The following is a 14289-nucleotide window of genomic DNA, read 5'->3' as shown; positions in this document are numbered from 1 at the left end:
AATTTTGTCGAGCTGCGATGGAGCGGCGGTTGAGACGGTGTTCTATCAGAAAACTGGACCCATGGAATTTCTCGAATGCGTCACTTCAGGTACAGCCGCATCACCGGAAGTGACGCAGAATCAGCTGTTTCGACCCGATTATGCATACTGCGCATGCGCAGTACCTGTATGATCCCTCGACCGTGGTGTGCATACACGGATACGATGGAAGGGGAATATACTAGTGCACCATACTAATCGGCACCTTTGCTGCGCAAAAATGCATGCAAGTTGGTATTGCTTATTTCACATAGACTCAGAGGTTTCTCGTTACGTTCGCGTGACACACCTACACACTGCAGCTGACACACTAACGTGTCGCGACACACAGTTTGGAAAGCTCTGCCCTACACGAATGAGAAATGACCCTGCCTCTCTCCCAAGCCCTTTGTGCCTGCCAGATGACTGGAGGGAAGAGTGAGAGGAGAGATGACCTGAAATAATGGCCGGCTAGTAAGCTAAGCCAACATTTGTGCAGTCTCCCAGGCAACCCCAACATGCAAAAATAGGGCCTCTTGATTTTACTAGAAAATAGGCCCTGTCTGTTGTGGATAAAGACAATTGGATAATATCTAGTGGGGCTGATATCTGTAATGACAATGGAAGCAGCCAGCTTTCTAAAATAACCTCTGTGGTTGTGGGTTCAACAATTTTGGCATTTTAGAACTCCTTCTTTATAAATGGACCACTAGCAAATGGTCTGTTTGGGAAGGACAAAGCTCCGTGGTTGCACACAGAAGGTCTCAGTTTTGATTGCTAGCATCTTCAGTAGTTGTACGCAGAAGGTCCCAGGTTTGAGTGTTTGCACCTTCAGTCAAATGGCTCAGGTAGCTGTTGATATGGATTGGAAGAACCTCGGCCTGAGACACTGAATTGCTGCCACCGGAGTAGAGAATTCCGGCAAATACTCTGACCTATTTCTAAGGCAGCTTTCGATGTCAACTTGTATTAAGGCAGCTTCCTCTATCAACTTAGCTGTGGGGTATTCGTTTGTTTCTTGCCTGGAATAGTTGGGAGGAAACCGGTGAGGCCATCTCACTTTGAATAAATATGTGCTTGCATCGTACATAGCCTGTTTAATCTTCAAAGGGCTTAATAATGAATTCTCCCAGCCCAGCCCAGCCCACAAAGTGGTATTGCTGCTTTAGCAGATGAGAAAGCTGGCAGAAGTATGATAAGAAGCTTTCCCGTGGGTACATACGAGCAGTACAGTCAGGAATGGATCATGGCTTTTCCTTGAGCAATATGTGCTGAGTCAAGTGGAAAACGTTGGGGGTGGGGGAGGGATGTGGAGGGAAGGCGTGTGCTGGTGGAATTATATTCTGAGACCTAAAACAGCTTTCCACTTAATCCTATTTGCATAGGTCTTGTTCATGCAACTCGCTGCCTCATTTTAATAAATTATTAGCTCGTTTAATCCTATTCTGATGCCATGTGTACAAGATTACATCCTAGACCTTAAGAGCATCAGAAGAGCCCTGCTGGCTCAGACCAAAAGGCTTTCTAGTCCAGTATCCTGTTTCCCACAGTGGCCAAGCAGAGGCCTATGAGAAGCCCAAGTATTGCCCAGAGGGCAATAGCACTCTCTCCTCCTGTTCTGCCATTGATAGCCTTCTCATCCATGAACCTGTTGAGTCCCCTTTTAAAGCCATCTGAAATTGGTAGCCATCTTCACTTCTTGTTATGTAATCTGAGGTAACTGTCATCCCTGGCCCTGGACTTACACCGATTAAAACCTGAACTTCTGTTGCATTTGTGTCCTGGTTGTGGGTTCCTGGTCAACAGCTGGTTGGCCACTGCGTGAACAGAATGCTGGCCTAGATGGACCCTTAGCCTGATCTAGCAGGGCTCTACTTATGCTTCTTATCATCAGCTTGACAATTAGTGGCAGGTGTGGAACCCTATTGATCTGAAGGCCTCTGGCACATTTTTGGCCCTGTCCATTTTGCCTTTGGCCATCCCTGGAATGAGACTCGTGAGATCTTTCCCAGGTTGGAATTTGGCCCTCTGGCTGAAAATATTTCCACACCTCTGACTTAAATGGTGAAATACTTTTACCTTTGCTTACCTTTGCATCACCCACCCTAATGGCTAGTAGGGCAGCAGAGTAAACTGTATTAAGGCTGCATGGCCTGCAGAAATAGCGAGGAGCATGAACCTGTCCCAATGCTGTTGCATCAAGATTCCTGTAGGGCTCAAAACAGCCCTGGTAGTCTCCCCTGAGCATAAAGGCAGGCAGCATGGTGGGCTGTTATGGGGAATGGGAAGAATGGACGCACTCTCTATAGTCTCATATCCCTCTCTGAACAATGTAAGTTATTCATACTCTAAGGGGGAACTAGACTCTATTGAGCTCTAGGGTGATGCTACACTTGTGGTGAGACAGTCTCTGAAGAAGGATGATGATGATGATAATGATGATGATGATGATGATGATGTCAGGGGAAAGTATAAGGCATGGCTAGTAATAGGTTAGTAATTAAATGCACCCTGCAACACAGAGCTTGCATTGAGCATGGGTTGGACTAGATGATCTCTGGGGTTCCTTCCAAGTCTATGATCCTATGAGTTGCATCTATTATTATTATTATTTATTTATATAGCACCATCAATGTACATGGTGCTGTACAGAGTAAAACAGTAAATAGCAAGACCCTGCCGCATAGGCTTACAATCTAATAAAATCATAGTAAAACAATAAGGAGGGGAAGAGAATGCAAACAGGTACAGGGTAGGGTAAGGACTATGGGCCAAATGAGACATCAGGACAGCAGATCCATTATGTTTACACTCAGAACTGCCCAAATCATGTAGGAAGTGGAAGGTGTCTCTGTGTTTCTAATTTTAAAAGCTAAACACACCCAGCCTTTCTTACAGCATCACTTTTCTCTCAGTTGGGCTCCAATACTGAAATTATACTGGGCCCTCTCGAAAACAATGTCTTGGGCAATGGATTATGTTGAAGCAAACTTCATGGGAGAGGAGAATTCCTCGCTCACATGTCCTCTTGCCCCCTCTTCCTATGTGACTGGGTCAGATCTGTGTTTAAACACGCAGATCTGCTATAGTCGCTCCTAGTCTGGTCCTGTGTCGTTTTATGCTTCATTCTGGTTTGAGTGCAACATTTGTGACTCACTTCAAACAATGCAATTAGACTTTAAGACGCTTAGGGAATGGAACAGGAACTAGGGGACTTGGAAATCTCACCGGGGACGTGCAGGCACTATCCAGTTGATGCCAGGGACATGCAGCCATGTTACACGTGGCACTCTGAGTTGCAGTCATGGTAGTGTCTGAGGAGGGCAAGATAGGAAGAGAGCTGCATTAGCCCAGGGACAAATCATCGCGGTTAGAGTGTGAAAAATGTGATCAAGCACAACTTGGAGGAGAACATCTGGATCCCCTACAACAAACAAGCAACAACTAGACTCCTTTAAAAAAGAAAGAAGAAGGATTGTTTAGAAAAACACGGCCATAGACCTCTCTAAACTTTTGCTTTTCAAATCTGATTTTTACACATTCATGAGCATATGTGCTGGTATTAAGAATATAAGAAGAGCCATGCTGGATCAGGAAAAGGGTCCATCTAGTCCAGCACTCTGTTCACACAGTGGTCAACCAGCTGTGCACAGTGGTCAACCAACAGCACCCTCCCACTCATGTTCCCCAGCAACTGGTGTATATAGCCTTAATGCCTCTGATACTGGAGGTTGCACTTAAGCCATCAGGACTAATAGCTACTGATAGCCTTCTACTCCAGGAATTTACCCAAAACCCTTTTAAAGCCATCCAAATTGGTGGCCATCACCACATCTTTTAGTAGTGAATTCCATAGTTTAACTATGCGCTGTGTGAAGAAGTCCTTCGTTTTATCTGTCCTGAATCTCCCACCAACCACCTTCATGGAATGACCCCAGGCTCTAGTATGATGGGAGAGGAAGAAAAATGCCTCCTTATCCACATTCTCCATAACATGCATAATTTTGTACACCTCTATGAGGTCTTCCCTTAGCTTCCTTTTTTTAACGCTAAACAATCCCAGTTGATGTAACCTTCCTTCTTAGGGCAGCTGCTCCAGCCCCTTAATCATTTTGGTTGCCCTTTTCTGCACTTTTTCCAGCTCTACAATATCTTTTTTTTTAGATGTGGTATCCAGAACTGTAGACAATATTCTAAGTGTGGTCACACCATAGATTGGTATAAAGACAGGGCTGTGGATCGAAGTCGGAGCCGGAAGCAATTCCTGGATAACTGGAGTCGGTGGCGGTAAAAATTTACCAACTCCGACTCCTAATAAATTTAAATTGTATGTCACGCTTACTCCGGTCAAGGAAGCTCGTAGTCTTGGCTTTATATTTGATTCCTCGCTCTCCTTTATTCCTCATATCGAGGCAGTAGCTAAATCCTGTCGTTTCTTCCTGTATAATATTGCCAGGATCCGACCATTTTTGTCTGTCTCTTCTGCCAAGACTCTCGTTCACGCACTGGTTATCTCTCGGTTGGACTACTGCAACCTTCTTCTCTCTGGCCTTCCTTCGTCTCACATCAGTCCGCTGGTCTCTGTCCACCACTCTGCCGCTAAGATCATCTTCTTGGCCCGCCGCTCTGACCATGTCACTCCACTTTTGAAATCTCTTCATTGGCTTCCAATTCACTCCAGAATCCAATACAAACTTCTCCTGTTGACCTTCAAAGCTTTTCATGGCCTAGCTCCTGCCTATCTCTCCTCTCTCATCTCACACTATTGCCCCGCTCGTGCTCTCCGCTCCTCTGATGCCATGCTTCTCGCCTGCCCAAGGACCTCTACTTCCCTTACTCGGCTTCGTCCTTTTTCTTCTGCTGCCCCTTACGCCTGGAACGCTCTTCCAGAACACTTGAGAACTACAAACTCAATCACAGCTTTCAAAACTCAGCTAAAAACCTTTCTGTTCCCTATAGCTTTTAAATATTGAGTTTGTTCTGACTCTATACTGTTTAGCTTCACCCTACCCAGTGCCTGTTTACACTTCCCTGTGCCTGTTTGCATTCTCTTTCCCTCCTTATTGTTTACTACAACTTTATTAGATTGTAAGCCTATGCGGCAGGGTCTTGCTATTTACTGTGTAATCTGTACAGCACCATGTACATTGATGGTGCTATATAAATAAATAAATAATAATAATAATAATAATAATAATAATTAATCTCGAAAAAAGGTTAATGTTACTTATATACCTAACTGAGTTCATTTCTTTTAAAATGGTCATTTGTTAAGTTGTTTTAGGTGTTCAGTCGTTTTTTACTTTTTTGTAGTTTTGACTTTGATATCAAAGTATATACTTTAGATTTTTGAACTAGTAGAGAAAGTTGTTCCTGATTTTCTTTTATAGTTTCATATCCTATTACTTTATAGTCTTTTGATAAACCACCCAGAGAACTTCGGCTAGGGGGCGATATAAATGCAATTAAATAAATAAATAAAAATATAACCTCATTGTTTTCATTTTTGGGCTTCTTTAATAAATAAAATAAAAAAACCCAGAATGTCTTAGCTATAGCCTTTAGACCTGGGCTTTAACAGGTTAGGGTTCTAAAAAGTTGCATGCTTGCAGTCGATGTAGGAAACATATAGGAAATTTATTTCCTGTGTCAATATATAATTAATGGAGTCGGAGTCGGAGGTGACATGAATAAAGGAATCAAAGTCGGAGGTTTTATGTGCCGACTCCACAGCCCTGGTATAATACTGGCAATTTTATTCTCATTTCCAATTATTATTATTATTATTATTATTATTATTATTTATTTGTTAATGCCTATCATGGACTTTGCCTTCTTGTTTTGCTGTGCTTTAGACATGCTTATGAACAGAAAGTCTGAAAGTTGTTTTGCGTTTGCTGCTGTTTTTTTTAATTGGCTTTTTGTGATATTATAATTTGATACATTTTTTGATTTAACGATTAGCTGCGTTGAGTAGGTAGGAGATCTCTTTTTTGCAATGGAAAGGCTGGATAAAAATGTTTAAATAAAATATAATAGAATGTTTCGTTGGTTGTCTGAAAATTTGGAACAATCAAGTAGTGATGGTGAGGAGCACTAAATAACCCCCCTCCCCATTTGTGGAAAGAAAAACCAGTTATTACAAGAGAAAGAAGATAATAATGAATAAGGCTATCAGTGGCTACTAGTTTTGCTGACTATTGTACCTCCAGTATCAGGGGCAGTATACCAGTTGCTGGAAACATGAGAGGGAGGCTGCTGTTGCACTAATGTTCTACTTGTGGGCCTCCCAAGGACATTTGGATGGCCACTGTGCGAGCAGAATAGGAACATAGGAAGCTGCTTTATACAGAGTCAGACCACTCTTTCAGCTAGCCCAGCATGGTCGATATTGACTGGCAGCAGCCTTCCAAGGTTTCAGGCAGGAGTTTCCCCCGAAATCGGAGACTGAACCTGGGTCCTTTTGTATGTAAAGCATTTGCTCTACCACTAAGCTCCAGCCCCTCTAGTCCGGAATGCAGGACTAGGTAGGCCTTTGGTGTGATCCAGCATTGCTCTTCTTATGTTCTGATACTTACTGTACCCAAGGATACTACATGGAGGGCTCTTGGGAGTAGGGTGCATAGAGTAATCAAGGAAACAATGAAATAAGAAACGGATTTCTTATTTCATTGCAACTGAGACATGTTGGAGTGGACACATCCTATGGCAACTTGTGGTGCTCCAGATGTTGTGGCCTACAGCTCCCATCAGCCCTAGCCAATGGTGAAGGATGATGGCAGTTGCAGGCCAAAACATCTGGAAGGCCACAAGTTGCCCAGACGTAGCCTATGGCATACTTAGCTGTGAATCAATGAATTAATCTAGCTCTTGATTGGAGAGTCTAAGGTACATAATAAGCATTTTTGAGTAAGTATCCTTTGCAGAGGATGGGAAGTAGACAGCCACGCAGCCAACTTCAGATGAATCAAAGGTATTACTAAGACCCACAATGTGCCCTTCAAGTTTACCACCACTACTTCATGACTCAAGTACTATAGGTCCAGTGGGAGCAGTGGACACTGGTACATGAGTCACAGGGGTCATTCAGCCAACTGTTGGATCTTTGCTAAATGAAAGTAGCATTCAACATCTTTTTGCTTTTGAACTTACTACTCGTTTCCTTACGTCAATCCACTGTCTAGTCTACCACACATGGGTGCCTTACTACTGCCTCATCAGTGCTTTTTGTAAAAAAAACCAGAACACACACACACACACACCCAAAAAAAATCTGGACAGGATGGGATTATCTAAATTAGTAAGTAATTCTTACTCACAGGTACCTGGTGTCATTATGGACTGAATGATGCCAGCAAACAGAAATTCAGTCCAGACAAGATGAAAATACGGATGATACGTAGCACATCATGACCTCAAGGAGGGGCATCTGGTCTACTCTTGATGGAGCTGCGGCCCCCCCTTGAGGATTGTTTTCACAGCCCAGGAGTGTTGTTAGATGCAGCCCTACATGCCAAGTAGCATCTGTGGGCAGCAGTGCTTTTCATCCTTTCTGGTTGGTTCGCCAGCTCTGTCCCCTTTTGGGAAAAGAAGATCTTGCCACAGTTATCGATGCCTTGGTACTCTCCAAGCTGGATTGTTGCGATATGATTCACATACATAGTGCAGCCATTAGGCATGGTGTGGAGGATGTGAGTAGGGAGACATTTTTCTCCCTCTCCCATAATACTAGAACCTGGGGTCGTCCCATGAAGCTGATTGGTGGGAGATTCAGGGCAGATAAAAGGAAGTCCTTCTTCAAACAGTGCATAGTTAAACTATGGAATTCACTACCACAGGATATGATGGGCACCAATTTGGATGGCTTTAAAAGGGGGCTGGATAAATTCCTGGAGGAGAAGGCTATCAGTAGCTACTAGTCCAGATGGCTAGGTGCTATCTCCAGTATCAGGGGCAATAAGCCTGTATACACTAGTTTCTGGCAAACATGGGTGGGAGGGTGCTGTTGCACTGTGTCCTGCTTGTGGGTCCCTGGTCAACAGGTGGTTGGCCACTATGTGAACAGCATGCTGGACTAGATGGACCCTTGATCTGATCCAGCGTGACTCTTCTTATGGATGGTTGTTATCAACTCCTGTACTCACTGGTGTTTAAAGATCTACAATGATGGGATTTGTAGTCAAAACATCTGGAGGGCACAGGTTGCCTTTTCTTGCTTTAGACGATTGGCCCAGAGCAGGCAATACTCTGTACATTGATGGTGCTATATAAATAAATAATAATAATAAAAAACAATAATAATCTGGGCCACGCAAGCATGGTCCCTTCCCATCCACCCAGTGTGTTTTTCCCGCTTCCAAGCCCACCAAACATCCTAAATCTTAAATATTTCCCTGCAAACTATGGTGGGGCCCTACTATTGGTAGAAATCTCATTCTACTCTCTTATACACTCCCTTCTCCCCCTTGTCCTGTGCCTGAACACAAACCTATCTCTCTGCTAATATAGGAGAATCTTATGGATCAACTAAAAAGCATGACTGACAACACGGTTGCTTTTTCTTTTGCAGTGGAGCACGACAGGGAGTTATTTCACCAGCGCAGCCGTCATCGCGAGTTTCGGTTTGATCTTTCCAGAATCCCTGAGGGTGAAGTGGTGACTGCAGCAGAGTTCCGGATTTACAAGGACTACATCAGAGAACGTGTTAATAATGAAACTTTCCAGATCAAAGTCTACCAGGTCCTTCAAGAACACCCAGGAAGGTGAGTGGCTGATGGAAGACCCCTGTCAGAGCTGGTGGTAAAAAAAACAGGAGCCAGAAAGGTCAAATTAAATTCACCAGGGACTGTAGTAATTGTTTTAGGCTTATTCACTATGTCTTCTGGACCCCCTGTAAAATTCCGTGGACAATTGCACAATAAAAGCCTTGTCTGGAAGCACTCCAAGATAGGGTTGGAAAAACCAGCAATTTTTGAGCTCATCTAAATTCTCTGAAATTCACTTCAAAGCTCATTTTGACTTGTTCCCATTTTAATTTCTGGCCAGGTTTGTTTCATTTGAATGGGGAAAGTGTGTATTCCCCCCTCCTCATTAACTAAAGCATGAAAATGCACATTTTGCTAAAAGAAAAAAAAGTACATTTTAAAGTGTACCTTTTCAAAGTAATGCATTTTTCTAACATAAATTTGGGAATTTGGAAACATTGGCTGGGTTCACACAACATGACAAGCTATAGTCAAGGTTGAGTATGGCTTGAATGTGGTTGTTGTTGAACCATGGCTTGTTGTTGAACCATGGCTTGTTGTGTTGTATGGCCCCAGCTGTGCTAACAAACCTCAGTTGGTTAACCATAAACTACCTACAAAGCAAACCAATGGCTTGCTGTTGGGTTGTGAACTGTGGGTTGTTCATGGTTAATAGGCCATGGTTTGTTAGTGTGGTGGGTTCATACAACACAAGCCAATCTGGAGTATGGATTGTTGGGTTGTGTGAACCTAGTCATTGTCTTAGAAATGCACTCCTGTTCGCCTTTTCATTTTGAGTTGTGAATGTGACTTATTTCCATGATTTGTGAACTGAACTGAAATTCTTGTACATCCCTACCCCAGGATGCTGATTGCAGTTTGTAGCATTCAGTGTTGCTGCCTTCCCTACTGGAATAGCTTGGCCACAGTGGTACAAGCGTTAGTAACGTCAAGGCTGGATTACTGCACTGTGCTCTATGTGGGGCTGCCCTTAAGCTGTTCCAGAAGCTGGAGCTAGTGCTGAACACAGCAGCTCAGCTGTTGTCGGGAGTTGCCCTTTTTCAGCATGTAACGTACTTGCTGAGGAAACTGCACTGGCTGCTTATTTGCTACCAGGCCGGGTTTAAGGTTTTGGTACTAGTGTACAAAGCCCTAAACAACTTGGAACCAAGTTACCTTTGAAATCATCTTCTCCCTTACCAAACTGCCCAGTCACTGAGGTCATCTGATGGCATGCTCCTGGTGGTTCCACATAGACCTGTGGCCTGACAGAGTCCACCAGGAGAAGAGCCTTTAGCCCTTTTTCTTGGAATTCCCTGCCAATGGAGGTCAGGCAAGTGTCAACATTGTGCTGCTTCCAGCACCTCCTGAAAACAAGTTTTTACAGGAAGCATTCCTTACCTGATTAGCCATGGCTTTTATTGGTATTCTGTTTTAAAATGAGCAACTTTAATATGCTGTTTTAATCTTTTATTTTTATGTTCACCGCTCCGGAATCTATTTAAGATATAGAACAGTATATAAATATTGTAAATAAATAAAATAAACACTTTTGGGTGGCTTATTGCATGAGGTTCCAGTAGTGGATAGTCAAAGGCCTGATTTTGAGACCTGATTCACCTGACGCCTTTCTAGATCTTCATTAGCGCTTGGTTGGTGCGATGTAAATATGGATTGGAAGTCCAGATCCTGACTCTGACTTTGCCACATGCCCAACCCCATTCAACGCTTCCTACAAAACAAGACACGTTTTCCTTCCCCTATGATTTAGTGTGACTTCCCCGCGGTGTAGAACGTATTAGCACGCGAACCCCTTTTCATTTGATTTTGTGTTGCGTCTTCTGCATTTACTTCAAGAAAATGCAGAAAAAAATCAAGTCCAATTTTTTTTTCTTGTAAAAAGAAAAACGGAACAAGTGAGTTTTTTGGCTTGGAATGAGTTCCATGATCATGGGCACTCCTATGCTGTCAACTCGTTGGAGGTTAGAAAATGGAGCGCTAATCCATTATGGCTGCAGAGTAAATTATTGGACACTTGGGTAGGAAAGTTTCAAATGTGTGTGGGAAGGAGGACTCCCTTTGATCTCGCTTGCTGGAGGGGTTTCCCCTCCAGGCCTGCTGTTTGCACAGGACTGTAACTAACTACAGGAAAACAAACGCATTATACAATTTCCCAGGCTGACTCACGGCGTGCAATGGGATGCGTCATGTGTTCATTTCGGCATAGGATTTTATAAAGAGCCGCTGGCTTTTTCTGAGTAAGGTTAATAATGACAGCAGTAGCTTTTAAGAAGCGGTTGCTTTCCCCCACCTTTCTTTTTCCCCCCATTCTCTTTCTTTCGTGAATCGTGGTTTGTGGGTGAAGGAAGATGGTTGAGTCAAGCAGTGAAGGAAGCATGAAAGCCCTTTCACCTTTGGAAATTCCACATCAGATGTCGGCATGCGAGTCCGAAAGCAACGCTTTCTCATCCTTGTTTCCTGTGGGAGTTGCTCTGCCGAATGTTGGTTATGACATGAAAGCCCTAGGAGGAGTTTCAGTGGCAAAAACCTGGCTAACAAGCTGTGTGGTCTCCATGAGGCAAAGCAGGAGGGAAGCCTCAAAGCATTGCCTGTTTTCCAGGCTAGTGCTCACGGGAGGAAAAGAGCAAGCAGATGCCCTGGCTTTCAAACTGGGGCCCAGGGAATATAGGATGGTGATGATGGTGATGATGATATAATTTCTTACCTGCCTCTTCCCTTGGATCGGGGCGAGGAACAACATTAGTACAACAGTACAGTATAATTCAAATGCATAAAACTAATTAAAAGAGCATATAAAACCAATACAATATTAAAATAACAATCAAGACATCTTAAAATTCTTAGGTTTAAAATTCATCTGGGTAGCCTGCCGGAGGAGACTAGTCTTTATAGCTGTCTTAAACTTGGAGAGAATGTCAAGTTGACGAATCTCCTCTGATAGGCCATTCCGCAGTCTGGGGGAGACAGAAGAAAAGGTCCTCTGGATAACGGTTGTTAGCCTAGTTTTGGCTGACTGAAGTAAGTTCTCCCCATAGGACCTGAGTGTGTGGGGCCTATTGTAGAGGAGAAGGTGATCCCGCAGGTAACCTGGACTCACACTATGTAGGGCTTTAAAGGTAATGACCAACACTTTGAACTTTGCCAGGAAACTAATTGACAGCCAGTGGAGTGATTTTAAAGTTGGTGTAATACGGTCACCCCTAGATGTACCGGTGACCAACCTGGCTACCATATTTTGAACTAATTGAAGTTTCCAAATTAGGTACAATGGTAGCCCCATGTACAGCGCATTGTAGAAGTTGAGCCTTGAAGTTACCAGCATGTGCACTACTGTCTTTAGGTCTTCCAACTCTAGGAAAGGGCGCAGCTGGCGTAAAAGCCAAAGCTGTTAGTAGGCACTCCTGACTGTCACATCTAACTGGGCTGTGATTTGGAGCGATGGATCCAGGAACACCCAAGCTGCGAACGCAGTCTTTCAGATGTCTTGTACCAGGGTGGATTTGTCCGTCTAGTCCTGATGGCTATATATTTTCTCCAATATCGGAGGCAGTAGGCCTCTCAGTACTGTCCTGTGGCAGGCTTCTCAGAAGCATCTGGTTGGCCATTGTGGAAACAGGAAACTGGTCCCTTTCGTCTGATCTAGCTCAGCTCTTCTTACATTCTCATGTACTGGCACCCAAAGGAGCTTTCTGTTCATTTATTTATTTTAAAGGGGTCCTCAAACAAACATTAGACAACTTTGTGTGTGTGATATTTAGTTTTGTCCATAGATACGTTGTTATATCCTCCATACAAAAAAACAACAACAGAACTAATATTAAGAATTATGTGTTTAAAAATTAATCACATTAATATCCAAAATGTCTGCCAGAGTTTGGCAGTTGCTGCAACAAGTAAAATGGTCTTTTTAGCCTCATCTTTCACCTAGTCTGCTAAAAAGTTGTTTCGTTCCTGCCAAGTCAACTATTTCATGGCTTGGACGACAAATCCAAAAAGTAATTTATGTCAGCAAAGGAGGTCAACAAAGAGCAAGGAAGGATTTCTGCAACAACTACTACACAAATAGGAAGCCCGAATGCAGTGTGTGTGTGTGTGTGTGTTTTAATATCGCCTCTCAGGGACTGTTTGGATTTTGAGGAGTCTGGATTCAAACACCTGCTGAACTGCACTGTCCCTGGATTTGCTCAGTTAGTTCACGCAGGTACCTTGAAGGCACCTCCAAATGGTCCACGGTTTCTGGGTGACTGTAGCAGCTATTGATCTCGACAGCTATTTCAGCTAGGGGTGTGCACGGACCCCCCGCTCCGCCCCGTGAGCTGATCCAAAAATTTCACATCGGCCCGCTCCGCCCATACTCCGCTCCTCTTCGCCGCGGAGCTCCAGCTCCGAATCAGAGCTCCGCAGTGGAGGGGAGTGGCGCCAGTTAAGGCCGGGAGAGGAGGGCAGGGGGGTTACCGGGCCCTGCCACTGTCGCTGCCCGTGCGGCGACGGCAGCAGAGCCCGATAAAGGACCAAGGGGGAGGGGGGCCTTACCTGCCTCTGTCCGCGGTCCGTCGACTTCTTCAATTGAGCAAGTGAAGAAGCCGACGGACCACGGATGGAGGCAGGTAAGGGAGAGGAGGGCGGGGGGGGGGGTTTACTGGGCCCTGCTGCCGTCGCCGCCTGTGCGGTGACGGCGGCAGAGCCCGGTAAGGGACCAAGGGGGAGGGGGGCCTTACCTGCCTCCGTCCGCGGTCCGTCGGCTTCTTCAATTGAGCCCGCGGTTCAACCAGGAAGTCTGGGCCGTGCGGACCGCGGACGGAGGCAGGTAAGGGAGAGGAGGGGGGTGGTTTACCGGGCCCTGCCGCTGTTGCCACATGGGCGACAGCGACAGCGGCAGGGCCCAGTAAACCCCACTTACCTTTCCGGCGGAGCTCCGGATCGAGGCGAAGGATCCGCCTTCACCTCGATCCTCTTCGCCATGCTCCGCCGGCCCCCCAATCCTCTTAGCCTCCACCTTAAGGAGAGGCGAAGCACCCCGCTCCGCTTCTAATTCGCCGGTCCAATTAGAAGCGGAGCACATCCCTAATTTCAGCCTTCTACACAGAGGCTCCAGAGCACTTGCCACTCCTGCTCGCTTGATGGCTTACTCCTTGCCAATGCCAGGCTGCTTCTGGCAGCACAGAGGATCAAGGAAAGCCCTACATTTCCTTTGCAAATTCTTTGCTCATCTCGGCTGCTATGAAAAGCCTGATGGTGCTACAGGGTGAATGGGTGGTTATGCTTGATAGGTCCCTTCGGTGTGCCAAATTTGAGCAGCTATGGCACAATCTGAAGCATTTTCAGAAGTATCCCTTTCTTTGGAGCGATCCGCCTTAGACCAATGCCACATGGTTTTTAAAACAAAAGAAAAGGAAAAGGGAAAAAAAGAAAAGAAAAAATTAAGGTTTTATTTGCAAAAAAGCTTTTTTGGAATTGTTGTGGTTGAATCACGATGTTCCCCTCACCCCAGTATATTTTCATAATG

General features: G+C 44.7%; 1 protein-coding gene across 1 annotated transcript in view; it reads left to right on the top strand.

The window, feature by feature from the left end:
• The window catches only part of BMP7 (bone morphogenetic protein 7), a 105221-nt gene that overhangs the window by 63488 nt on the left and 27444 nt on the right, over nucleotides 1-14289 (top strand). Inside the window, exon 2 of the mRNA XM_063146466.1 lies at nucleotides 8588-8780. Within this exon, the coding sequence (XP_063002536.1) occupies nucleotides 8588-8780 (193 nt within the window). The remainder of the gene's footprint in view (nucleotides 1-8587; nucleotides 8781-14289) is intronic.

The sequence above is a fragment of the Elgaria multicarinata genome, chromosome 1 (assembly GCF_023053635.1).
Source record: "Elgaria multicarinata webbii isolate HBS135686 ecotype San Diego chromosome 1, rElgMul1.1.pri, whole genome shotgun sequence".
NCBI classification, from domain to species: domain Eukaryota; kingdom Metazoa; phylum Chordata; class Lepidosauria; order Squamata; family Anguidae; genus Elgaria; species Elgaria multicarinata.
This window is presented reverse-complemented; position numbering and strand designations above follow the sequence as displayed.